At 42.6% G+C, this 27,856-nt stretch overlaps 1 protein-coding gene and 1 pseudogene across 6 annotated transcripts in view; both read left to right on the forward strand.

The window, feature by feature from the left end:
• Positions 1–27,856, forward strand: part of Tnpo3 (transportin 3) — a 97,135-nt gene that overhangs the window by 10,222 nt on the left and 59,057 nt on the right. For 2 of the 6 annotated variants that reach the window (XM_037203686.1, XM_037203687.1), the window contains exon 1: positions 5,019–5,526. The exons of 1 other annotated variant lie outside the window; for it this stretch is intronic. In XM_037203686.1, coding sequence (XP_037059581.1) covers positions 5,407–5,526 — 120 coding nt within the window. In that variant the 5' untranslated portion in view covers positions 5,019–5,406. Of the gene's footprint in view, positions 1–5,018; positions 5,527–18,191; positions 18,351–27,856 lie in introns of those variants that run through there. 3 more of the 6 variants (XM_028866206.2, XM_037203688.1, XM_028866203.2) reach the window with 3 other exon arrangements.
• On the forward strand, positions 26,688–27,511 carry LOC114691020 (annotated as a pseudogene).

Below are 27,856 nucleotides of genomic sequence, written 5' to 3' on the forward strand. Positions count from 1 at the left end.
AAGATGGTAGACCTACTGGGACTGAAGTTGTGGATGGCTGTGAGTGCTGTGTGGGTACTGGGAATTGAACCTGGGTCCTCTAGAAGAGCAGCCAGTGCCCCTAACTTCTGAGCCATCTCTCCAGGCCCCAGTCAGCCTGGCTTTACCTAACCTTTTCCTATGATGTGTGCCCACAGTCTAACGTTATCTGATTCTTTAGGGCAAGAACAAGGGCCTTCAGCTAATTTTCTAGAGTTGGTAATGGCAGATGCTATGGACTGAATCACGTGCACACCCCACTCTGCGTTCATCTGTTGATACCCTAATTTCTAGTGTGACTGTCGGAGGTAGTCTTTCAGAATTAGGTAGAAATTAATAAGGTGGGGACATCTGAGGGGAATATGGAAATGAAAAATTTAGAACCTCACAGGTAAGGTCCACCAACAGAGTATAAGAAATGGAAGAGAGAATCTCAGGCATTGAAGACACTGTAGAAGACATAGATACCTGGGTCAAAGAAAATCCTAATTCTAAAAAACTTCTGGCACCAAACATTCCAAAAATCTGGGCCACTATCAGGAGGCAAAATGAGGACCCAGAGGAGACCAGGGACACACAGAAAACGTGGCCGTCTAAACCAACAGGACCAAAGCTCATACAAACTCAGTGTGTGAAAGAGTGGCCTTCTCTTGGGCTCCTTTCCATCCGTTGGTTTATCTTGTCCAACTCCAATGTGTTAGTTTTTGTTTTATATTTTATTTTATCATATCATATTTTATTATTGTTCCTTAGAAGCCCATTTGTTTTCTAATGAGAGAAAGAAAGGGAGTGGGTACAGATGGGGGGTGAGGGGAGGAGGAACTGGGAGGAGTAGAGGAAGGAGAAACCGTAATTAGAATATATTATGTAACACACACACACACACACACACACACACACACACACACAAAAAAAAAAAAAACCCACAACTATTTTCAATAAAAGGGGAAAAGATGGCAAATTGATGGTGTGCTCAGAGCTATTCCTCCACAGCAGTCACATGGCACAGATGGCTAAGTGACTTACAGGCGTGATAAGCATTCTACCACTTGTAAGCTTAATGGACACTGCTAGATGGGGATTGATGGAGGTGACATGGAAATAACAGGAAGACAGGCATCTCCAGAAGCAGAATTGTTCTTTAATCAGGACAACTAAAGGGCCAGTCTCTCTGTGGAAATAAGACTGTGCATATGGGGCTAGAGAGGTGGCTCAGCGGTTAAGAGCACTGGCTGCCCTTTCAGAGGTTCTGAGTTCAATTCCCAGCACCACATGGTCGTTCACAACCATCTATAATGAGACCTGGTGCTCTCTTCTGACATGCAGGCAGAACACTGTATACCTAATAAATAAATCTTAAGAAAAAAAAAAAAAAAGACTGTGCGTATGTGGCATGGGGGTGGGGCTTGGGATTTTATAGGATGGAAAAGGGGGAGCTTAGAGGATGGACAAGTCCATCTGCAGGTTAGTTCCCCTGCAGTCTGGGCGTAGTAGACCCCAGTGGTTGATGTGCGGAGCGCCCACTCAGAAGCTTCCAGGTGTTATCAATCATGTCAGTGTTCCCATCCAGACTTCTCAGTTCACCCGAGGATTTTAGGTAATTAGCCCTTCAGACACACCAAATGAAGAGACGATTCAACAATTTACTGAAGACACATAAAAGCACAGGTACCTCAGACTATAACAAGGTCCGCTGACTTGTCACTGTTATAGACTACTGGAGCATACTGCTTATGGTCTCTGCCCTGGACATCACCAAGAAACTTCTCATTGTCTCCCTCAGCATATTTCTCCCTACTTCTGATACTTGGCCACTTCAACACTGTGGTCCCTTTGTCTTGCCAGCTCCAGAACTGGTTAGCTAGCAAAACACTCGATGACTTGCAGGGGCTCCTTGCATCCGTATTGACTCTTTGCATTGGCTCTTTAACTTCTGTAATCCCTTCGCCCCTTTCAGTTCTCTAGAACCTATTTATACATGTATGAAGCATGATGTATGATTTGAAATTTATATTAGTAATTAAGATTGGACTAAAATTTAAAAAAATTGTAATTGTCATCACCTCAACCCAGGGTGAAATCAGTAGCCAGTGATGAAAATGATGATTCTCAAAGTCCATTGACATTTAGTACAATCTGGTTATATAAAAACACAAGTGTGTCAGTCTATGTTAGTGGCATAACTCACTCATGACAGGAGGACTCTGTGGAGCCACAGCTTAACTTGCTATTTAACTTGAGGTTCATTGAAAGTCATGTGTGTCATCTTGGGACAGATCCAAGTCTCATGACAATCCCTATGACAGGGAACTGGAGTCCATATCTGACATTTTCCTTGTCCATAAAAGTAACTGTTTGTGTGGTCTACGTTTCAGGAAGCCGAGTTCTCTTTCTTCTTTCTGCATCCTGTAACCACAGCTACCACCACATCCAAATCTATTTTCCTATATATATTCTACATTTCTATATCTCCATCTCTAATGTCCACATTAGGCCACCATTGCTCCTCACCAGGACTACTGCAACAGCTTATTATTTTTGTCCTTGCCCAAGACATTCAGTGTTGCAAGCCAGAATGATTTAAGAGAAGTCTCTATGGAGCTAAAAGACAGCCACTTAAAAACAGTTTCTGCACACTTACCATAAGTTAGGCAATCTCTTGAGGACACAAAGACGTGTGGGGTATTGTTTTTGCTTAACACCTAGTCTTTCTTCCAGCTGGTGTGGACTTCTCTGTCTACAGACCCTATAGAGTACACTTTTCTCTTTTTCTTACAGATTTTAACATTTTTTTTGCCTTTGCCTGGTATAATACTTTTAATCTTAGTTTCCTATGTCTATCAGTCTGGATAATTTAGGTTAATTTTTTTTTTCTTTTTTGGTTTTTCGAGACAGGGTTTCTCTGTGTAGTTTTGGTGCCTGTCCTGGATCTCACTCTGTAGACCAGGCTGGCCTCGAATTCACAGAGATCTGCCTGGCTCTGCCTCCCGAGTGCTGGGATTAAAGGTAAGACAGGGTCTCATAAATTCCAGATTCACCTCAGAGTTACTAAGTATCCAAGAATGATCTTGAACTTCTGACCTTCTTGTCTCTAACTTTCTGGGATTACAGGTGTGTACCATCACACTTTGTTTTATGTGGTGGGGGCCAAACCCAGAGCTTTGTTCATGTTAGAGAGTTCTCTACCAATTGAGCTACATCTCTAGCTCATGTTTCAATAACTGCTGTCAAAGCTGGTAATTTTTTTTTTTTTGATTTTTCGAGACAGGGTTTCTCTGTGTAGCCCTGGCTGTCCTGGAACTTGTTCTATATACCAGGCTGGTCTCAAACTCATAGAGATCCACCTACTTCTACCCCCACACCCCACACCCCAGTGCTGGGATCAAAGGCATGTGCCACCACCTCCTGGCGAATTCTAGTCTTTTAAAATGATGGTTTAGAAGGGCAGTAGTGGTGCACACCTATTATCTTAGCAATTCGGAGTAGAGGCAGGTAGATCTCAGAGTTCAAGGCTAACCTGATCTACAGAGCTAGTTCCAGGACAGCCAGGATTTACAGAGAGAAACCCTGTCTTGAAAAACAACAAACAAACCAAGTTTTTGGGCTGGAGAGTTGACACTTGCTGCTCTTGTAGAGGACCCAGATTTAGTTCCCTGCACCTATATGGTACCTCATTACTGTAACTCCCCTAGTACCAGGCATGCACCACAGTGCACATGCACACAAATGGAGGCACAACCCTCATAGACATAAAAATAAATCTTTGAAAGAGTCTCATAAAAAAGGATTTAGCCAGCGGTGGTGGCGCACGCCTTTAATCCCAGCACACGGGAGGCAGAGCCAGGTGGATCTCTCTGAGTTCCAGGCCAGCCTGGTCTATAGAGCGAGATTCAGGATAGGCTCCAAAGCTACACAGAGAAAACCTGTCTTGAAAATCGAGAGAGAGAGAAAGAGAGAGAGAGAGAGAGAGAGAGAGAGAGAGAGAGAGAAGGATTTATCTTGTAAAGTTGTTAGTCTGTAACTATAATGCTTTACACACTGTCAGATAGTTATTTTTAATGCAGCAGCAATGTTGGGAAACGTGTGTGAATTGAGACTTGCTAAACTATTGATTTGCTTTTGTTTGTTTTTTAATTTTTTTTAATTAAATTAAATTAATTTCCTGAGCCAGGGTTTTTCTGCCTAGCCCTGGCTGTCTTGGAACTTGGTCTGTAGACCAGGCTGGCCTCGAACTTAAGAGATTCATTTGCCTGTCTGTGTTTGCCTCCTGAGTGCTGGGATCAAAGGTGTGCACTACCACCATTCCGCTGTTTGTTTAAAGACAGAGTTTCATGTAGCAGAGGCTGGTCTTGAACTCTCCTTGATGGTTCTATCTTCCAAGAGCTGAGATTGCAGGTCCCCTCCACACAATCCGACAGAGTATTGACTTTTGATATGAGAAGAAAGGTATATTACAAAAGCAACATCCAGTGTGCGAATGGACCTAGAGATACACGGGTAAGAACCTGAAACAGAACAAGAGGTTCCTTTTGAATGTTAAGATCTTAGTAGAAAAAAAAGGGAGGCTCATTATGGATTTATTCAGTGTGGCACATGCTTCAGGTGTGAAAACAGTAATTTGGTTAAGTGTACCTAGTGTGATTCTCATGGAAATCAGAGTAGGAACCATACCTTAAGTGACCTTTGGTTCTGCGATACACTACAGATGGTGGACCTTAAAGACAGTTCCTTAAATGCCCACAGGAGTCAGAAAGGACTCACTGGAGAGTGGTGCAGAAGCAGGAGACGGGAGGACTTTAGATTCAGTGCCGAGGAGATAAGATTTGGTCAGGGACGTGACACAAACCGATCTGAAAGCTCAAGTAAAGACATCAGGGCCCTAGGTAAGTACCTCATAGCCCATTCCTTCAGTTCTCCTGGTCCGGCAGGGTCACTTCCGGGAGGAGGCGGGAAACAAGAGGAGGCGTGCCGGGAAGGAGGCAGTTTGTAGTGCACAAGACGGAAGTGTGCGAAAGTATCCGGGCGGCTGCTTCCGGTCCGGTAAGCTCTGCTCAGGTTCGCTGCGTGGTTTGTGTCATGCGGAGATAGGCCTCTGAAAGCAAGGCGGGAGGTGAGGAGCCAGGAGCCCGCGTCCGGACTCCAGAGTCTGGGTTCCTGCAGAACGAGGACAAAGAGGAGCCAGGAACCTGAAACGACCTTTCCGCTGTTTCCGCGGGGGCAACTTCCACGAGTAACTCCCCTTTCCCTGGTAACGGCCAGAAAGGAGGAGATGGCGCCAGGCTGGGAGCGGCTGCGGCCGAGACAGTGAGGAAGCGTGAGAGGAGGGAGTAAGAGGGCCGCCTCGGGAGAAGTATCGGAGTCGTTGCTGTCACCGCCGCCGCCGCCACCATGGAAGGAGCCAAGCCAACCTTGCAGCTCGTGTACCAGGCAGTGCAGGCGCTTTACCACGACCCAGATCCCAGCGGAAAGGAGCGCGCCTCGTTTTGGCTTGGGGAGCTGCAGCGTTCGGTGAGGGGCGGGAAGAGGCCGGTTCTGCGCCGCGGGGCCGGGGCCGAGTGGGATCTAGGGTTGAGCCGAGAGCCGGAGCGGGGCGGTGGGCCTTAGGAGAGAGCCTCTTTCCGAAGGAGCTGCTGCTGTGGGGTGTGGCTGAGCAGCCACATCTGTGCCGCCTTTCAGAAACTAGTGGCGACTGATGACCACGAATTGGCCCTTCCGCTGTCCGGTCGAATCAGATTTGTAATTCTGCACCTCTCGCTGGCGGCATGGTTCTAGTCCCTCTCTAAGTTCCACCATCGCTTTTGCTTTCTTAGGCCGTGCTTCTCTGTTTTATCTTCCTTCAACCAAAGTCAGACCCAAATGCTTCCCCACCTTCCACGTAAGGATGCTTTTGATTCACTTTTCATGTCCAAGGGTTGCATCTGGCAATTCCTCCCCGGTGGTAGCTTTACTCACACCTCAGTGTTCCTTGCCAACTTTCACTCATGTTCTTCTCGAAATTTCTCAGGTGTCTTAGATTCATATTCGTATGAATTCCCCCCCTTACTTTGCAGTGCAAAAATAATATAAAGAAAAATTAATTATGGTTTCAGGAAATCTTTGGAGTTCTTTTGTTTTATATTGACTTCTTACCTATTTCCTCCACCTGTAGGTTTCTGTCTGTGAGATGGGTGTCATAACTGGTTAAATTAGCCCATATAATTATGTGAATGTGTGGTGGAGTGTTTGTGTTATATCTATTATATTTCCTCATATTTACATTTTTTTAGATCATGTATTTAATTTTTTTTATTCACGTTTTGTATTTTCTCCCTTGATTTTCACCCTCCCTTGATTTTGCTATTTTATGTGTTTATTTTGGTTTTTCTCTGAGTAGCCCTAGCTGTCTGGAAACTCACTTTGTAGACCACGCTGACCTCAATCTCGGAGATCTACCTACCTCTGCCTCCAAGTGCTGGGATTAAAGGCGTGGGCCACCACTGTCCAGCTTTGCTAGGTTTTATTTTTATGAGTTTGTAATAGCTGCTGATTTTGTTGTGTGTGGGTTTTAGTCTATGAGCTGTGAAATTCTTTGAAACTGAGGAGTCTCGTACAGACTGACTGACTAAACACTAGCCTTTATTATTTTTGTGTGTGGTTCTGGGAGTCTATTCGAACCCACATCCTTAGCTCTCCCCTCCCATTATTTTTGCATTTCATACTCATAAGCATATTTTTGTATGCTCTCCCTTCTCTAACTTGTAACTGGTATTTAATAGTGCTCTTTCCTGTTAAATAAGCCCCTAGGATGCAAGTACATAATTTTTAAAACATTTTCCACTTCAACTTTTGATCATTGCATGTAAATGTGAGACCCAAGTCCTTGTTTACATAGTGAAAAGACAGAATAAGATTTTGCCAGAGGTGGTGGCACACGATTTTAATCCCAGTACTCCGTAGGCAGAGGCGGGAGGGTCTCTTGAGTTCAAGAGACCAGGTCAGCCTGGTCTATAGAGAGTTCCAGGACAGCCAGGATTACACAGAGAAACCCTATAACCAAAAAAGGAAAAAAGATTAAATTGAGGCTCCCCATACAGGTAGGACTCATCTAGTTTTTAGTTCTGTAGTCATACAGTTTTCTAAAATATAAATAACCTACCAAAACTAGTCAGCTCTTCCCCAATAAACCTACTAACTGTGTTTTAAATCAGTATTAAATCAGTGCTTACCATGGACAAACTACTTGTGGATGTTGGTAATTGGAAACAAAACAAACCAATCTGTGACGATTAAATGTAATATCTTGCAAGAGCTATGAGAAGTTTAACATAGAGCTTGTGTTAGCATTCACTTAAGCTGTTCGCCTTTCTCTCCCCATTATTCTTTGTTGCATCTTTGCATAGTCATCAAGGATTCTCAACAGGAAGACAGGGCACATTTGACAAAATAATTACCAGAGTTTCCTCTCTCTCTCTCTCTCTCTCTCTCTCTCTCTCTCTCTCTCTCTCTCTCTCTCTGTGTGTGTGTGTGTGTGTGTGTGTGTGTGTGTGTGTGTGTGTGTGTGTATTTAATCATTTTCTTTCAATTAAAGGTACTGGGGATTGAACCGAGGGCCTTACACATTAGGCATGATATTCATCTGAGTTATATGCTTGGCCTTTTTACTTTTTTTTTTTTTTTTTTTTGGTTTTTTCGAGACAGGGTTTCTCTGTGTAGCTTTGCGCCTTTCCTGGCGCTCACTTGGTAGCCCAGGCTGGCCTTGAACTCACAGAGATCCACCTGGCTCTGCCTCCCGAGTGCTGGGATTAAAGGCGTGCGCCACCACCGCCCGGCCCTTTTTACTTTTTATTTTGATATAAAGACTTGTTAAGTGCCCTGGGCTCTCCTTGAACTGTCTGTAGCCCAGTTGGCCTTGAACTTTGGATCTGCCTGCTTCAGCTGGGATTACAGGACTTGCTTTCCTTTACCATGCCCTGGCAGAGTTTGTTATTAAGTACTATTTATAAAGTTGCAGGTCTAATGGTACCATAAGAAATAGTATTACATATAGACTGTAAGAAACTTATTTTTAGGCTGGAAGGGATAAGAGAGATGAGTAGTTACTTGGTTTCTTTGAGAGGGATGATGAATTTCTGGTGACAGAACTTGAGGTCCCTTGCAGTGAGGGTGCTGGAAGAATGAATTTTCTGACTCTGTTCTTCTGCGATTCCCTCTTGATCAAGCCAACCAGAAGCCAGGGAACATTGAAAATGTCAATACAAGATAGCCTACTGATAGCCAGGCATAGTGATGCACACCTTTAATCCAGCTCTCGGGAGGCAGAGGCAGGTGGCTCTCTGAGTTCGAGGTCCCCCCTGGTTTACATAATGAGTTCCAGGACAGCCAGAGCTATATAGAGAGACGCCCTGTCTCAAGGGGGGGGGGGGAAGACAGCCGACTGGAACAGATATGATAGTAGACAAAGCGTGAGAATTGTATGTGTGTGTGGATACACTGTGGAAGTCAGTTTTCTCCTTCTGACATGTGGATTCTAGAGATCTGCCTCGGGTTGTCAGGCTTGGCAGCACGTGTCCTCACAGCTTAAGCATCTCAGTTGCCCAACCTGAGCGTTTAAACGGACAGTTCACCTGACACTTGAGCCTCTTGGTGCCTTTATGTTCTTCAGCTCATGTAGCTGTACCCTGGATCTTGTCATCACCAAAAAGTCCCAACCCTAAATCACACTGTCTTCTCTGAGCAAATAACATTTACTGTTGCCTGGCTCAAGAATTTCAAGGAACCCCATGTTTTTATTATTTTGAAAGCTTAAGTAATTTCAACTTTTATCAAAACTTCAAAGTTTAACATTTTTTTTTGTGCTTGGTGAGCAATATCTTTTTTAAAAACATTTGTTTTGTTTTCTATATATCTAAGTCATTTGTTCCCAAATGTCTGTACTATAAAATGTCCACCTTATATGTTCGTATTGATCTGTTTCCCTTGTTGGCTGAAGAAAGCGTGTAGCCCTAAGATCTGTCAACCCCAAATAGCCCTCACCTCAAAGATAGTGAGTTTATTCTTGAGTCAAATATGAACGATCATGGTCCACAAACATGAGCTCAGGGTGTCCTGAAATGTGTTCTACTGTGGAAGTGGTTACTGAGATTGTATTAACTGTAACAGGGAAGTGGGGCTGCAGATGATGGTCAGTGGGTAAGAGTGCTTACTGTTCTAGGGGGCACCTGTTTGGCAACTCACAATGGCTGTGCTCAAGCTCCAGGGGATCTGATGTTCCCTTCTGTGTGCATACTTACACACACACACACACACACACACACAGAGAGAGAGAGAGAGAGAGAGAGAGAGAGAGAGAGAGAACAAGGAAAACCAAATCAAAGAATTTACAGAATACATTGGTGGGGCATTGGGTGAACAGATCATAGGAAAGAAACAGGAAAACTGATGTAGGTTTTTTTGTTTTGTAGGGGTTTTTGTAGTTTTGTTTTGAGACAAAGTCTTGCTATATATCTTTGGCTGGCAGGGAACTTGCTAGGTACATCAGCTGGCCCTGAACTCATGGAGATCTGCCTGCCTTTGCCTTCCTGATGATGGAATTAAAGGCATGTGCCACCACAATTGGCTCTACAGTAGATTTTAGGTACTATTTGACATTTTTAGCCTTTGGATTGGTAGAAGTTAGTGGTCTGCTAAGAATACACCTTAAAGGTCGGAGGGCAATGAATGCTAGTGAGGGAGCTAAAAATAGCCCAAGATAATTTGGCTCTGTATCTGCAACATTGTAACTTTCTATGATGGGGCGTTCTAATCAACCATTCAAGCTTATAGAATCTTTAACACAGATAAGGGGCTTTTGTTTCTTTTCTTTCTGAGGACTTTCGTTTATTAAACCTCTCTTGGTTCTGTTGCCTAATTACTGTCCTGGGATTCCTTTTTAACACTGTCCTAGGGAATTTCCTACACCCTTTTTTTGTGTGTGTTCAGTCTGCTGATTCCTAGATTTTCTAACATTTTCTTGAATTAGTCCTTCATTTGATGGATAATTGAGAGGAGTACCTTTAATCCTCTTTTATTATCCTTCCATTTCTCTTATATGTGCATGTTTATGTGTGAGAAGGTGCATGTGAGTGCATGCAGATGGAGGCCAGAGGACAACCTTGGGTGTATTTCAGGAACCAATGTCCATCTCCTTTGAAAGTCTCATTGGCATCAAACTCACCAACTGGAGCTAGACTGATTGGCTAGCTGACCCCTACCTACCTCCCTGTGCTGGAATTACAAACTGGCGCCTGGCTTTTTTATTTTTATTGTGGGTTCTAGGGTTCAAACTCAGAACCTTATTTTTTTTAAAGGTAAGTACTTCCTTGACTGAGGAATTGTTTCTTAGCTTTTTTTTTTTTTTTTTTTTTTTTTTTTTTTTTCCTTTTTGAAAGGGGATGGGGACAGAGTTTCACTCTGTAGCCCAGGCTGTCTTTGAATTCTTGATCCTCCTGTCTCTGTCTCCTATTAGAATTATAATGTACTACTGTACTCTTGTCTTAACTTTTCCCTACCTGCTTGTAGGGAAAATAGGGAAGGGGGGGGATGGTAGTTGGGACAGGATCTTGCTACATAGTCCAGATTAGCCTAGGTCTTACTCTGTGACCTAGGCTAGTCTTGAACTTGAGTTTCTTGTGTCTCAGCTTCAGGATGGACTGCTGCCCGTGACATTGCTTACTGTCTTCATGTTGCTCATTTTTTCTTGGGCCACTTATACTTTGAGCAGAGTCCTCTAGTTTTCTGACTGGGGATGTAAGCTAGGTTACCAGTGCCCCAACTGCTCAGTGGGGGAATGAGAGCAGGTGGTAGAACTCCGGGCTTTCATTTCATACTGTGTTTTCAGATGAGAGTCCTGTCCTTATGGGTCTTGCCAGAGTTAAATCACAGAGTAAACCTCTTTTAGGATGGGAGGATAATAGTCCAGTTGCTCAGAGTCAAGGAGAAAATCTAGGGGTCTGCCTGCTGCTTAAACAGAGCAGGGTATCTACCTTTAGTTGTACCTGGTGTTTATAATTCTGAGCCTTAGGATTTATTTTTGACACTCCCCATCTGAGCTCATCCTGTCCCCAGGCAGAGTCCAGCTTTTTCAGGTCTGTTCATTAAGATAGTTTATATGTTAGACACCATAGTTAATCCTGGCAGAGGCTGGCTGATTTCTGTTTCAGTGAGTCTGAGGCCAGCCTGGTCTACAGTGTTGAGTTCCAGGACAGCCAGGGCTACACAGAGAAACCCTGTCTTGAAAAAACCCTTCCCCCAACAAAAAAAGAGTTTTTACAGTTTTGGTGTTATCTGTTTCCGGTTTCTTTGTCATGTGGAGTTTTGCCTTCTTTTTTTAGAGGGTGTCTCTTGTTAGCCCAGAATGGCCTTGAAACCTCTTCAACTCCTGCCTCTGCTGGACAAGTGCTGGGTGTGTTCTAGCAATTCCAGCTAAAGCAGGTGTTTCTGGAGAACTTTTTTTTTTTCTTTTTTTCTTTCCTTCTTTGTAGTTTTGGTGCCTGTCCCGGATGTAGCTCTGTAGATCAGGCTGCCCTCAAACTCATAGAGATCTGCCTGGCTCTACCTCCCAAGTGCTGGGATTAAAGGCATGTGCCACCGCCACCCAGCTTCTGAAGAACTTTTATTCATTACTCTATAGACCATTTTCACCAAAATTCTTGGAAGACTTGAGCCATAGTTACATACTATGGTAAGCAGATATCATTGACAACTCTGAAGTGTTTTAAAAGAAACTAAGTGAATTTGAATCAGATCTTAAGGAATCCTTATGTGATAGCAGCATGTATGTTCTGAGTACTTAGTAGTCTCCTTTGGCCACCTCCAGTGTGTATACAGAATTAGTAGACGCCTTAGAAAGCTCTGAGGAACAAAGACTGTCTTCTTCTAGGGCTAGTAGTTATGCCGCTTAGTTGTTTTAAGTTGGTTCTTTTGCAGAGATGCTCTGTGGACTCGAAGTTAGTTTGGAAAGTTATAGTTCAGGGCTCGGGGACGGCCCAGTTAGTAGAGTGCTTGTCTAGCATGCACGAAGCCATGGATGTGACCCACAGCTCTGCACAAACTACGAGTGTGGGCCATGCCTGTCCTGCTAACTACTTGGGGGTGGGGACAGGGAGACAGCTCAGACTGAGTTTGAGGCCAGCCTGGGCAAGAGACCCTATCTTAAAAATGCCAGAGACAGCAGGGCCATGGTGGCAGCTCACACCTTTTAGTCACTTGGGAGGTGGAGGCAGGCGGATCTCTGAGTTCAAGAGAGTTCTGACAGCCAGGGCTACACAGAGAAATTCTGTCTCAAAATACCAAAACCAATAAATGAATGAATGAATGAATGAATAAATAAAAATAAATAAAACAAAACCAGAGAAAAGTAGGTAGGTACTGTAGTTTATCTGGAAACTGAAAAGACATGGTGAAAAGCATATTAAAAAAAACAAGCCGGGCGGTGGTGGCGCACGCCTTTAATCCCAGCACTCGGGAGGCAGAGCCAGGCGGATCTCTGTGAGTTCGAGGCCAGCCTGGGCTACCAAGTGAGTTCCAGGAAAAGGCGCAAAGCAACACAGAGAAACCCTGTCTCGAAAAACCAAAAAAAAAAAAAAAAAAAAAAACAACCAGAATTAAGATGAGATAAAGTCATGCTTTAATGAACCCAGCTGGTATTTTTGTATATGATTTGTCACATGTCAATGAAAATTTCCTTATAGCATGTCAGAAAGGCTATGGACCATGGCTGTCAGCTTCTGCTTGCTTTTCTAGTGCTTTTCCCTTCTGGAACTTTATTTAGGAGGCAAAATAGTAAGAAGCAAGTCTTTCTGCTCACATGGTGTAGCGCCTGTGCTTGTCACCTGCACAGTCATACATAGTCTTTTTCAGAATCTCTTGCTTTAGGTCACTGTGTTGCACCAATCCCAAATGGTCTTATAATAAAAACCCGGAGTCAGATACTGAGGTAAATGCTGAAAGATCAGAGGAACAGGCCACAGCCACTTCTCACCTCACTAACTCCTCAGCGTATCCTGTCTCCACAAATCCTCAGACTGAATGCCTCTGAGTTCTCAGCTCAAAAACTCTCTAGTTCCTGTCTCCTCATGCCTTATATGCCTTTCTCGGTCCAGCCATTTTACTTCCTATCTCAACATTCCTACTGCTAGGATTAATGGCATGTGTACTTTCCAAACACTGGGATTAAAGGTGTGTGCCTCCACTGCCTGGTTCTGTTTCTTTCCTAGACTGGATCAATCTCATGTATCCCAGTGTGGCCTTGAACTCACAGAGATCCAGACGGATCTCTGCCTCCTGAGTGCTAGGGTTAAAGGTGTGTGCCACCATTGCCTGACCTCTATGTTTAATCTAGTGACTGGCTCTGTCCTCTGATCCTCAGGCAAGCTTTATTTCTTAGATTAGAAATACATCACCACATCACTGGATGGTTCATTTTCCTTTGCTAGCTCACTGTGTTTCCTCCAAGATTCTTCTCATCATGCTGAGCAGGTACCAGATCAGAGACAGGTGATCTAGATTCATGACCCAGTGTCACCACTTAGTAAATATGGGACTCTCTGAATACTTAGGCTTCCTCTGCCTTGATTTCCTTGTAGAGTTATGGATGACCCCAAAGCAGCTGCCCCTGAAAGTCTTCACCCAGCATGGATGATGGCTCCACAGCCACACAAAGGGAGTTCCTTGATTCTTCTGCTTAGTTTCAATACCTAGACTTTTGGTTTGTTCTAGCAGTTGTAGTTACTAATTTAGTTTATCTTTTGCTTATTTATTTTTGTGGTTATGTTTATATCTTCTAGTTAAGTGACCTTTAAAACAAAGCTTGATTTTTGAAAGGAAGACTTTTTAGAAAATAAAAAATGTTTCTATATAATTTCTGAGGATCAGTTAGCTTAATGAATATAGGAACGAATATTATATGCTCATTGGTGGAAACTGAGTATGTAAGTAAACAAAGAGGAAAGGCTAAGATTTCATTAATGTACTTACAGCATTCCATAAGGAAGCCTTTAGCCAGGCATGGCTATTTAATTAAAGTGAAATGAAAGTTTAAATGAATCCATTCCATTAATTGGACAGGGTAGACTGTGAATTTGTGATGGTGTTTTTGTGGGTATGGTTGTCTATTTACTGGTGCTATTCATTCTTACCTGGATTCATTTATTTCTGGCTCACCTGGTCTTGGACCACTTGATAGTTTGATACATAAAATCATCAGGGCACTGCTACATTTTCTAATTACAATATAGATTTTTCAAGACTTTTCCAAGTATTTATTCAGCTTTTATTGTATTAGTGTTTATGGGGAAAATGAAAAGTATATTTTATGGGTTTAAAAATATTACCCTGTATGGGTACTCAAAAAATAGGTTTGCACACATCTGGGAGTCTGCTTTTGCCTTCAATGAGATTGAGAGGTAGAACTCAGCTGGTCAGGCTTATGAAGCAAGTGCTTTTACCCACTAAACCGTCTTGCTGGCCAGCTTTTGTGGATTTTTAAATATTTATTTATGCCAAATGAGGTAGTGAATGCCTTTAATCCAGAAGGCAGAGGCAGACAGAGCTCTATGAATGTGAGATTAGCCTGATCTACACAGAGTTCCAGGACAGCAAAGGCTACATAGAGAGACCTTGACTCAAAAATATATATTTTATTTTTATTATTTGTGTGTGTTTCTGTGGATGAGTTGTGCATGTGAGTGCAGGTGCCTACAGATGCTGGAAGATGGAGTTCAATTCCCTGAGGCTGAATGACAACTGACTGTGAGCACCTGATACGGTTGCTGGGAGCTGAACCTGGTCTTCCATAAGAGCAGGATTCGATCTTAACCACTGAGCCATCCCTGGCTCCAGCTCCTTTCTTTGGAGACAGAATCTCTCACTATGTAGATCTGGTTGATCTGGAAGTTGCTATGTATTTATTGTGAGAAAAAATTCGAAACAAAATTTACCATTTTAGTCATTTTTGTTGTTCTGCTTTGAGACAAAAATCCTACTGTGGAGCAAAGACTGCCTTTGAGTTCATGCTCTTCCTCAGCCCCACCTTTGCCAGATTACAAGCTTCTGGCTAGCTTTAAAAAAAAAATTGTATGTTTGTATGTGGGCACCTGCACAGGCCAGAGAGGGTATCGACTCCCTGGAGCTGGAATTATATGCAGTTGTGAGCTGCTGCCCAGTGTGGTGCTAGGAATCCGACTTGGTCCTTTGAAGAGCAGCGAGCACTCCTAACTGCTGAGCTGTCTCTGCAGCCCACCGTTTAGCCATTTTTAAGTGTATAGTTCAGTGACATTAAGTACACTGACATTGTGTAACTGTTACTACCATAAATCTCTAGACTTTTCCCTACAAAAACTAAGATATACTCATTAAAACACAACCAGCCCCTGTTCCCCTTTCCTACAGCATTCTGTTGTCTTTGAAACCAATTGCTCTCTGGAACCAACAATTCTGTGGTGTTGCCAACTTTTCTCACCTAGCATAGTGTTCTTAGAGCTTAACCATGACACCCCTGCTTGCATTTCTTTGGGGAAATATGTTCAGAAGTAGTTGCTAAGTCACATGGGTGATATACCAGTAGGCCAACTTACTCTTTTTCTTGGGTCATTTTTTTCTGGATCATTCGTCCTTTTTCTTCAGATGTCTCATTTGTCCAGTGATCTTCAGATTCCTTAGTTGGATGCCTTCATTCTTCTGGAAAGATAAAAACAAAACCCTGCCCAATGCTTCAGATACCTGTCTTAGATTTTTAGAATTTTAGGTTCTATTGAGCTTAATAACAAAGTATAGGAAGTTTCGGTGCATCACTACTCAGACCCTCTTGCAGTATTCCACAGCTTGCAGCACAGTGCTGGACAGTCACCAGTGCTGAATGGTTGTCCAGATGAAACCACAGAGAGAACAACTTCCTTTCTCTTTATTAGAAATGCACATTTCTGTTAAAAGGGGCAGTTTTGTAGTGGCAGGATCCCTTTTAGAAAGTACTCATTTTTCTTTCCTGGTATACTTTTCAAAAGAAAATATTAGGAAATAAGTCTTTCTTTTTCTTTTGATGAGATTTTCTGGTAGCAGAATTTATATTGTTTGTTTTTACTTCTTTTTCTTCCCTGATCTTACAGCACAGTTCTTTGTTCTCAGTGTGTGCATTGTGCCCTGTACTTTCTGTCTCACCAATAGTGTAATGACATTTAACAGTCATCCCCAAACAAGAGAATATGTGAGTGAACTTGAACACACAGTTTTTGAAAATTCAGAGCCTTATTTATTTATTTATTTTGAGACAAAAATCTCACTATGTAACTTCTTCTGGCCTGGACCTGGCTATGTTAGACAAGGCTGGCCTTGAACTCATAGAGATCTGCCTGCCTCTGCCTCCTGAGTGATGGAAGTAAAGGCCCTACCAGTCAGGGCCCAGATTCCCCCCACCCCCCCAACAGGGTTTCTCTGTGTAGCTTTTGGAGCCTGTCCTGAAACTCATTCTGTAGACCAGGCTGGCCTTGAACTCTCTGGGAGAGATTCGCTTGCCTCTGCCTCCCGAGTGCTGGGATTAAAGGCATGCGCCACCACTGCCCAGGGCCCAGATCTTTTTAAACACAGTGAATTCATAAATAGTACTTTAATATCGCATTTCACATTTTTAGGATATTTTTATCTATTTATTTTTGTTTTTTCAAGACTGAATTTCTACGTGTAGTTCTGGCTGTCCTGGAACTCACTCTGTAGACCAGGATGGGCTCGAACTCATAGAAATCTGCCTGTCTCTGCCTACCAAGTGCTGGGATTAAAGGTGTGCCATCATTGCCTGGCCTCACATTATTTTTTATGAGTTTAAAATATTTGATTCTCAATTTTGTTATTATGGTTAATACACATAATAAACTTTTATCAGTTGAGCAGAAGGTGTATCTCAGTTGTGGAGTGCTTGTCTAGCATGCACAAAGAAGCCCTGGGTTCAAATCCCAGCAATGCATAAAACCAGGTTTAGTGGTGCATGTCTGTAGTAACAGCACTGGGTAGCTGGAGGCAGGAAATTTTAGAAGGAGTTCAAAGTCATCCTTGGCTTTGTTGTGAGTTCTAGATACTGGGGGCTACAATGGAATTCTGTCTCAAAAACAAACCAAAAAAAAAAAAAAAAAAAAAACCCTTACTGCTAATAATGAGATGTGCCTGCTGCCAAGCCTGATGACCTGAGTTCAGTCCTTGAAACCTAACCTAAAGGAAGGAGAAACTGATTCCCACAAGTTGACCTCTCTGGTCTCTACTCATGTGTCATGGCACACATGCATGTAAACACATACAAATACAATAAATAAAAATGTGATAAAAATTTTAAAATTTCATCTATTGAATTGTTACAAATTTACTTAGGTTGGCAGGAATGAAAGTAAATAGGTTTTCTATATTTTGGCTTTGAGGACCTCCTTTAACAAATGGTTTCTTCTACCTTGACATTCTCTGAAGAGCAGCAAGTTCTTAACTGTTGAGCCTTCTTCTAGCCCCAGCTCTGTTGAACTTAATAACTATAGGAAGTTGAGATTAGACTATCTGCCCTATATTCCCTAGCAACTCTCATTTAATAAATCTATCATCCATTGATTGGTTTTCCTTTAAAATGCAGCAACCAGACACTTTTATGTTACTTTTCATGTCTCATTGAATATCTTATTTCCAGAAACTCATTTTCTGTTCATCAAAGCTCTTGGATTCTCTGAAGGATTTCAAGTAATTCTGTTTAAGTTGTTTTTGTGCAGGATTAATTAGCAGCCCTGATTTGAGTCTAAATCTTGGCAGCTAATGACTCCTTTGGCTCCTGTTTGGGTGTATGCTTGCATTGTTGAGGCCTGCTGAGTGGTTGTGGTTGACTTGGCAGTTTTAGAGCTGTTGGTATACCAGTGAGTCCTGAAACAACAATGCATCATTAAAGAAGACAAAAGGCAGGTACTCTGCAGATATGTTGTGCTGCAGTATAGTGAAGGACTTGGGGCATGCTCGTGAAAGGATTGCTGGGCTGTAGCCTGCCCCCATATTCATCACAGAGACATGGAAATATCCTTGGAAAGAAAAGACTGATGGGAAGGTCTGTGCTGCTGCTGCTGCTGCTGCTGCTGCTGCTGCTGCTTTGTGAAGAGGGAGATTGAATTAGACCTTACATGGAACATGTTCTCTTGTTGCAGTCTCTTTGAAATGTGCTGCTAGTGGGAGCTGCAGCTTCCTCCTGCTGACTCTGAGCCCCAGGCTTCGGATGAGATGGCCCTTTGAGAATGTGGAGCTTAGTCCAAGCCTGGATTTCAGTGGGTAGCACCTGGCATCTGTGCCTAGAAAGTCCTTGAAGTGTAAGTGCTTTATTCTCTCCTTGTAAAGATCCTCCTTATCCTCCTTACTCTTTCTTTCTGCAGTTAGCAGGAGGGATGGTGAGCAGTGTACTCTAGCATCCATGGGGTCAGAATTCGGTTGGCTTAGCTATCAAAACACGGTAACTTGTTACTGTTTTAAAGCAACAGGTCCTAACCCCTCCCAGCTCCTAGAATGCAGAGCAAAAAATGAGATGATAAATTATTGTCTCTTAACATTTAGTATTGGCAGGATTATTATGAATAGAAGATTTTTTAGGGGGAGAAGGGCTAGATGCTGGGTTTGAGCCACAGTGTGGTTGCTGCGAATTGAACTCAGGACTTCTAGAAAAATAGCCAATTCTCTTAACCTTTGAGCCACCTTTTCAGCCCCAGATGCTGGGTTTGAACTCAGGACCTTACATACACATGCTAGACAAATGCTTTACAACTGAGCTATATCCCCAACATTACCTCACCCCCAGCACTAGGGATTGAACCTAGGACCTCATGTCAGCACTTCACCACTGAGCTATATTCCCAGGTGTTTTTTTTTTTTCTTCTTCTAGTTTTTCTTTCTTTTTTTTTTTTTTTTTTTTTTTTTTTTTTTTGGTTTTTTCGAGACAGGGTTTCTCTGTGTAGCTTTGCGCCTTTCCTGGAGCTCACTTGGTAGCCCAGGCTGGCCTCGAACTCACAGAGATCCGCCTGGCTCTGCCTCCCGAGTGCTGGGATTAAAGGCGTGCGCCACCACGCCCGGCTTCTTCTAGTTTTTCAAGACAGGGTTTCTCTGTGTAGCCCTGGCTGTCCTGTTCAACTCTGTAGACCAGGCTGCCCTCGAACTCACAGAGATCTACCTGCCTCTGCCTTGCGAGTTCTGGGATTAAAGGCGTGTGCCACCACCGGCCGGCCCCAGATATTTTCTTTGTAGTTTGAGACAGACTTTCAAAATTGTCTAGGCTAGATTTAAACCTCTGTATAGCCCAGGGAGGCTTATATTTTTTAAACTAACGATTTACTTAGTAGTTTTTTAATTTTTTTGAAACACAGTCTCATGGATTCTAGCTGGCCTAGAACTCATATGTAGCTCAGCATGACATTAAGGTCTTGTTTCTCTTTCCCACTTCTGTCTACCCAGCACTGGGAGTATAGGAGTCGCTGCCACTCTTGGCATTTAGTAGCTTTTGATTGTCATTTGCCTAGTTACTTTACAGGTGATTCTCGTAATTAGTCTTATTCCAAAAGACAGACATTAGGAAGGAGAGGTCGAGTTGAGCAGTACACAAGGCAACTTCAAAGGCCAAATGGGCATGGTGGGTCACACCTGAAGTCCCAGCACTTAGAGCCTAAGATCAGCCTGGGCTACGAAATGAGACACTTTCTGTGTCTTAATATTAAGTAAAAAGGTGTTTGGAATTAGAAAATAGCTCTTCTTTCCTTTTTGGTTCTGCTCTGCTTTTTTTTTAATTTGTTTGTTTGTTTGGTACTTTAGAGACAGTTTCTCTGAGCTGCCCTGGCTGTCCTGGAACTCACTCTATAGATCAGGCTGGCCTCAAACTCAGAGTTCCGCCTGCCTCTGCCTCCCAGGTGGCAGGATTTGGGAATTTTTTCTCTAAGGTCATTTACCTATAGAATTGTCCTGGGAAATGTATATAGCTGCTCTCTATAGTTTAATTAAAAAGCAAATCCCTTTTTCCTAAGTCAGTTTTATATCATCACTGTGACAAATACTTGAGATGGACCAAGAGTCCAGATTTATTTGGGTTCATGATTTCAGAGTTCTCAGTGCATGGTCATAGTAGCTCTGTGGTCCTCAGATTGATGCGGCAGAGTGTCATGCTAGGGAGTAGTTGTGGAACAAAGCTGCTTATGTCAGTCACTGGGAAACAGGAAGAAGCAAAGACAGGACCTTTGGACTCCGTAGACCTTCAAGTCTACACGCTTTGTCCTCCTGCTTCCTTCAACTAGGCACCGCCTCCTAAAACTTTGTCATTTCCCAATAGTCCGTTATGTGTTTTAAATTACATTTTATTTATTTTGTGTGAGGTGAGGGCATGTATTTGCCATATGTGTAGAGGTCAAAGGAGTCACTTCTGTCTCCACCATATTGGTCTCGGGGATCAAACTCAGGTTGTCAGGCTTGGGGGTAAGCGCCTTTACATACTGAGTCATCTCAATGGCCCCACATTAAGTTATGAATTCATTTGTGGATTAAACCCATTGATGAAATTTAGAGCTTTCATGGTCTAATGAAGAACCTAAACATTGATGGATTGTGACTTCAACAAGTGAGCTTGGGGACATTTCAGTGCTAAGCTATAACCTCCATCTAGACCACACGAACATTAGATGAAGATTTCCCCTTTTTTCCTTTTTGAAACAGGATAAGTTAGTTATTTATCTTGTTGCTATAACAAAAGACCTGACAGAGCAGTTAAGGAAGGAAGGGTTTGTTTTGGCTACAGTTCCAGGGAGCATGGGCTATCATGGCAGAAACAGTAGGCTAGCAGAAGCAGAGGGCAGCTGATGTGTCCACAGTCAGGAAGCAGAGAGCTGTGAATACTTCTGTATAACTTGCTTTCTTTTAATTCAGTCCAGGATCGCAGCCCGTGGAATGGTAGATACCATTCACATTTAGGTTTGTCTTCCCACTTCATTTATCTTACTCTAGATGCCCAGAGATTTGTTTCCATGGTGATTCTAAATCTCATCAAGTTGACAATGCATAACCATTTCAGAGGGTCTCATGTAGCCCAGGCTGGCCTTAAACTCACTCTGTAGCCAAGAATGTCCTTGAACTTGTGTTCCTTCTGTGTCTATCCTGAGTGCTAAGACTGTGCTAGGGTAGATAGGTGTGCACCACCACCCTAGTTAGTAATACTGCTGTAATACTGTAGGAACCCAGGGTCGCAGTCCTGCTTGGCGAACATTCTGCCCCTGGAGCTGCATCATCGGAGTGCCGAGAGACACAGCTCTTCCCTTTGCTTTAGTTGCCCGGATCGGAGTACACTGCTGCTTTTAGTAAATTTTAGAAATACCGAAAATGTTTTGAAGTAAGCTCCTTTTAGAAGACGCTCTTTTTCCTCTTTCAAGTTTGTCTCTGAAAAAAATTTGAAACCCTTTATTTATTTTTTGGAAATGGTGATCCTCCTGCCTGTATCTCCCAGGTGTTGAAATTACAGGTGTGCATCTCAGCACATGGAACAAAACATTTAAATTTTCAGATTTTAGCTAGAGAAAACATCATGCTTCTCATCACTAAAAATCAAACAGAATTGAGGTTCCCCTCCGGCACAGCCCATGCAGTTCTCCAGATGAGAGTAGAGGTATTGCTGAGGCTGGGGAGAAAGCTCAGTGGGTGCAGTGCTTGCTGTGCACGGGTGAGGACCTGAGTCTGGACTCCCCAGAACCCCCACACACCTGGAAACAGCTGTGTGCTGTGTAATCATTGAATGTCTGTGTCAATATGGAAGGTGCAGACCCACCTGACATCCTGTGACTTCCACAGGACACCGTAACGCTGCTGCACTTGTAATCAGGAACACACATGCATACCTCAGATTGAAAAGAGTTTCTCATCTTCCGGCTTTTCTGTATCTGTAAAGAATTGATTTGCTTGCTCTGCTGCCCCTTCTCTCTTTACACGTTTTAAATTCTGTTTTGATAGTTATTCTTAATGGAGTTAAGTGTCTCACATACCTAGGAAAGCATGTGTTGCATGTTTGGGAAAACTAGGAAGTATCATAGAAGCCGTGTGTAGTTGCGCACGCCTTTAATCCCAGCACTGGGAGGCAGAGGCAGATGGATCTCTGTGAGTTCGAGGCCAGCCTGGTCTACAGAGCAAGCTCCAGTGAAACCCTGCCCCGAAAACCAAAAAAGTGTAAAAGTAAAAGAGATGATATCCTTTTTTGGTCATACTTCACAACGTTATGTGTATATACAAAGCTTGTTGTGACCTAAGGATTTCTGTATGCTTTGGGGAGATGCAGAGATAATTAAGGTTGTTTGTGTTTTTGAAGACAGCCGTGGCCGCTTAGAAAATAATCCAGTACAGAGTGTTACTGTTGAGCTGTGAGAGTCAAGGGTACAAGTAAGAGAACTTACTGTGTTAGTGGTAGCTTTTCTGTTAGTGTGTAACAAAGTGAGTCAAGCTCACATTGTATATATTATCATTATTATTATTACTGGGTTTTTGAGACCGGTTTCTGCCTTGGCTGCCCTGCTGCTGCTGCCATCTGAGTGCTGGGATTAAAGGCGTGCTCTGCTACTCCCCGGCTTAAAATTGTACTTTTAATTGTAAAATCAGTAATTATGGTGCTGGGATATAGCTCAGTCGGTGTTTTTCGTGTGTGCATGAGCCTCTGGATACATCCCCAGTACCTCAAAAACCAGGTGTGTTGGTGTATTATGTCCACATTCAGGAAGTGGAGTCATCCTTGGCCACATAGCAAATGAGAGGTTCTTTAAAAGAAAAGAAAAACATCAGTAATTATGATTGTTTGCTAACCTCGTTTTCTTTCTTTTTTCTTTTTCCCTTCCTTTTTTTTGCGGGGGGGTGGGGGGGACGGGGGGACGGGGGACGGGGGACAGGTCTTATTTTGACGGGGACAGGGTCTTTTGTAGTCCAGGGTGGTCTCAAATTCTCTGTAGCAATAAGGATGACCTTGAACTCCTAATCTTCCTGCCTCTATCTGGGATTGCAGGTGTGAACCACGCCTCCTTTATGTGGTGCTGAGATCAAGCCTAGGGTTTTGTACTGCATTTCCAGGCCCTTCCTAACTTCCCCCTTTGTCTGTGCTTAGTTGATTGCCCTATGTTAGAGTTTTGGGGATGGGGTAAGGTAAGTACTGAACTCAGGGCTTTGGGTTTACAAGCACTCTACCCCTGAGGTGGATCCACATCTCTCATAGTAGCATTTTTAAATAGACTATCTGGAAAAATTTTGAAGCTTTTATAGTGTGTGTATCAACATAGTCAAGTTGTGTAGAAGTTGTGACCTGAAGTCTCAACCATTTTCTGCATATAGAGAAAGTTTAAATTTTTTTAATTAAGAAAAGATAATTTACTTTTATATACTGTGCAGTCTTGAATATATAATACAATGTTTTTGTTTTTCACTTTGTATATCTTTTAAGTAATCAGTGACAACATAAGGCATAGGACATTCTATTACTCTTAACATATTCAGACGTATCGTAATTACTTTTACCTTTTTTAAAGTAGGTTTGGTAAAATTCACACATAGCTAATCTACATAAAGTGCAGCAGTCTTAGTGTATTAATAGAGTTGTGCCTGTATCACCACTATTGATTTTTAGAACACTTTTATTTCCCTAAAAGAAACCTACAATCTTTGGTTTGTTTTCTCCACTCTGCCCCTTAGGGAGAAAAACTCCAGACCTTATTGTTACACTCCTTAGACATTGTGATTATGTCTTGTAAGAACAAGCACATTCTTTGAAACCATCCGTCATTCTCAAGACAGTGAATATTAATATAATGGTAGATTCTAATATAGAGAGACTTCCCCAATTTGGTCAGTCATAGATTTTTAGCTTTATTTTTTTATTTTTGTTTTTAAATTTATTGTAGCTGACCTCCAACCCCTGGGTTTAAACAGACCTTCTACTCTAGCCTTCCTGATAACTGAAAATACTGCCATGCTTGCCTCCAAGATGATTTTCTTCTGTTTATTCCACATCTCTCTTTGGTGGTGGTTGTGGTGACTTTTGAGGCTGATTCTTGTGTAGTTCAGGCTGGCCTTGAGCTCCTGAGATTCTAGACATGTGCTACCATACATGGTTTATCCAGTATTGAGGACCACATTCAGGTTTTCATACATGCTAGACAAGCACTCTACCAACTAAGCTAAGCCCTAGCTGCGTCTCCTCTTTGTCCTGCACATGAAGGACTTTGGGAGTTTTCTGACATTAGGTCATGCCATCCTTGAGCAAAGGTCACTTTAATCTTTCTTCCAATTTCGATGACTTTTATTCTTTTTCTTGCTTAATTGTGCTGATTAGAATTCATAGTACCATACTGAATAGAGTTTGCTCTTGATCTAAAGGTTTTTTTTAAACCAACAAATCAAAGCTTTGCTAGCTAGCACTGTCTGGACTTGAACTTGCAGCAGTCCTTTGTCTCAGCCTCTCCATTGCTGGGATTACAGGCATGAGCCACCAATCTCTCTGTGATTTTAGTCTTTTTAAATTTGCCAAGACTTTTTTCTTTTTCTTTCCTTCTCTTTTTTTCTTTTTCTTTTTTTTCCGCGCGCGCGCACGTGTGCATGTGTGCGTGTGGTGTGTGTGTGTGTGTGTGTGTGTGTGTGTGTGTGTGTGTGTGAGAGAGAGAGAGAGAGAGAGAGAGAGAGAGAGAGAGAGAGAGAGAGAGAGAGAGATAGGGTTTCTCTGTGTATCCCTAGCTGTCCTGGCATCTATTTTGTAGACCAGAATGGCCTTGAACTCACAGAGATCCACCTGCCTCTGCCTTTGGAGTGCTGGGATTAAAGATGTGCACCACCACTGTCTTATCTCACCAAGACTTTTTAAAAAATTACCTTTTAAAAAAAGAGATTGCATTTGTTTTTATTTTAGATGTTTGTTTCTCTCGAATGTATGTATGTATATATACCATGTCTGTGCCTCATACTCAGAGGCCAGAAAAAGGTATCAAATCTGGAACTGGAGTCACAGATGGTTGAAAGTTGTCATGCAGGTGCTAGGTACTGAATCCAGATCCTTTGGAAGAGCAGCCAATGCTCTTAACTGCTGGGCCATCTGTCCAGCCCTTGTTACTGTGTGTGTGTATGTGTGTGTAATGTGAATGCAGGTGTGTGTCACAATGCATGTATGGAAGCCAGACAACAACTTTGTAAGGTCAGTTCTGTCTTTTTTTTTTTTTTTTTTTTTTTTTTCAGTTCTTTTTGTCTTAATATGGATTCTGGAGAGTGATCTCAGGTCGTCTACTCTTCCTCTTTTTTAAAGTACATTTTGACACAAGGTCTTACTAAGTTGTCAGGCCATCATGAATGTTGCATTCTCTTGCCTCAGTCTCGCAGGCACTAGTATTATAGACATGCCCCACCATGCCTGGTGTCCAAATGATATTAAAAACAAACAACAACAAAACAAATTCCAGTATTATTAAAAGCTCTAGAAAAATAAATCTCTTTGCCTTTTATGTTTGCCAATTTGCATTCCTCTTCACAAGTTAACAATTTTCCCAAGGCACCTTAATTTTTGTTTTGTTTTGTTTGGTTCCATTCATTCTTATTTATGTTTATATGTGTATGGGTGTTTTGCATGCATGTGTGTCTGCATCACATGTGTGCCTGGTGCCTGCAGAGGCCTGAAGGCATCAGACAGCTGTGAGCTGCCATGTGGGTGCTAGGAATCAGTCCCAGGTCCTTTGGAAGAGCAGTCAGTGCTTTTAACTACCGAGCCATCTCTCCTGCCCCTTTTCTCCTTATTTTTTAAATCTCTGCTTTTAAAGAGGCAGTGGTTTTAAATCAGAAATACAGATAAGCTGGATGCAGTGGCTCATGCACCTAACCCCAATATTTGAGAGACTAAGGCAGATGGATTTCCATGAGTTCAAGGCCAGCTTGGGCTAGAGTGAGTCTTGGGCTCAAAAAAAAAAAGCAAAAAACAGCCCACTTTCCTTCTTACCTCCAGTTGCCAGTCACATCAGTCTTTGTAGCCCGGGACCCCACGCAATCTTGCACACTCAACATGATGCCCTGAGAAGGAGAGGAGATGGAATTAAACTACCCCCAGTCATTGTTAAGATTTGGAACCTCACCGAATGTGGGTGTTGTTGGATTGCCAGTGTTGGGAAGTCTACCTTTTTCAATATGTTAACCAATAGTCAGCTTCAGCAGAAAACTTCCCGCTCTGTGCCATCTACCACAATGAGAGTAGCATTCCTGTGCCAGATGAAAGGTTGCAGTATCACAAACCAATGAAGATTCCTGCTTTTCTAAATGTAGTGGATATTGCTGGCCTATGAAAGGAGCTCACAACGGGAAGGGCTTGTTGAATGCCTTTTTATCTCATATTAGTGCCTGTGATGGGGCTTAATCTAATATGCTTTTGAAGATGATGAGATCATGAATCATAGATCCCACTTGAGATGTAGAAATAATACATGAAGAGCTTCTGCTGAAAGATGGATAAATGATTGGGCCCATTATAGATGGCCGTGAGAGGAGGAGATAAGAAACTGAAGCTCAAGCCGGGTGGTCATGGCTCGCGCCTTTAATCCCAGCACTCAGAGGCAATGGCAGGCCCATCTCTTGAGTTCGAGGCCAGCCTGGGCTGCAGAGCAAGTTCCAGGACAGCCAGAGCCAGAGCTACACAGAGAAACCCTGTCTTAAGGGAAAAAACAAAACAAAACAAAAACCTGAAGCCTGAATATGATATAATATGCAAAGTCAGATTCTGGGTTTATAGATCAAAAGAAACATATTCACTTCTATTATGTTTGGGATGACTGAGAGATTTAAGTGTTGAATAAACACTTATTTCTTACTTCAAAACTAATGGTCTACTTGGTTAATTTTTCTGAAAAAGACTATATTGAAAAGGAAAAGAAAGATCTTGATAAAGGATAAAGAGTTAAAGACAGTCATGACCCAGTTGCCATGGTCATTCCTTTTAGTGGGGCCTTGGAACTCAAGTTGCAAAAATTGAGTGCTGAGGAGGGACACAAGTAGCTGGAACTGGAAAAGTAAACCAGGATACACAGTGCTTTGCCAAAGATCACTAAGGCTGGGTTTGCAGCACGCCAACTAGAATACTTTCTCACTTCAGGGCCAGATGAAGTTCATGCATGGACCATCAGGAAAGCCATGAAGGCTCCTCAGGCTGCAGGAAAGATTTACACAGAGTTTGGAAAGGGATTCATTATGGTGGAAGTAATGAAAGACAAAGACTTTAAAAGGCAGTTTATGAGTGGTCCCTGGGGTCAGTCCTGCAAAGCCTCTTCCAGATCTTTCTCTGGCTCTTGAGTGCTTTCCTCGTGGGTGGGAGTGCAGGGGTGGACAGTGAATGAGTACCACATTTGCAGACATGCTGATCACCACCTGCACCCTGGTTTACAGGGTAGACACAGACAAGCGATTGAAGGTAGAAGTGGAAAAACAAAAATTAACAAAAAAAGCCGGGCGGTGGTGGCGCACGCCTTTAATCCCAGCACTTGGGAGGCAGAGGCAGGCGGATCTCTGTGAGTTCGAGGCCAGCCTGGGCTACCAAGTGAGTTCCAGGAAAGGCGCAAAACTACACAGAGAAACCCTGTCTCGAAAAACAAAAACAAAAAAACAAAACAAAAAACAAAAAAAAAATTAACACAAAAGGAACCTGTAACAGAATTAGCTGGTCGATCACAAAAAGAGAAAGACAAGAAGAGGAACCAAAGAGCAAAAGAAATCTGTCAATAGTGGAAATGAAAGCCATGTTTGCGACTGGCTTTTGTTTTGCTGCCTTAATGGGAATATTTAATTCCATATTTGATGG

This window comes from Peromyscus leucopus, chromosome 3 (assembly GCF_004664715.2).
Source record: "Peromyscus leucopus breed LL Stock chromosome 3, UCI_PerLeu_2.1, whole genome shotgun sequence".
Taxonomy (NCBI): Eukaryota; Metazoa; Chordata; class Mammalia; order Rodentia; family Cricetidae; genus Peromyscus; species Peromyscus leucopus.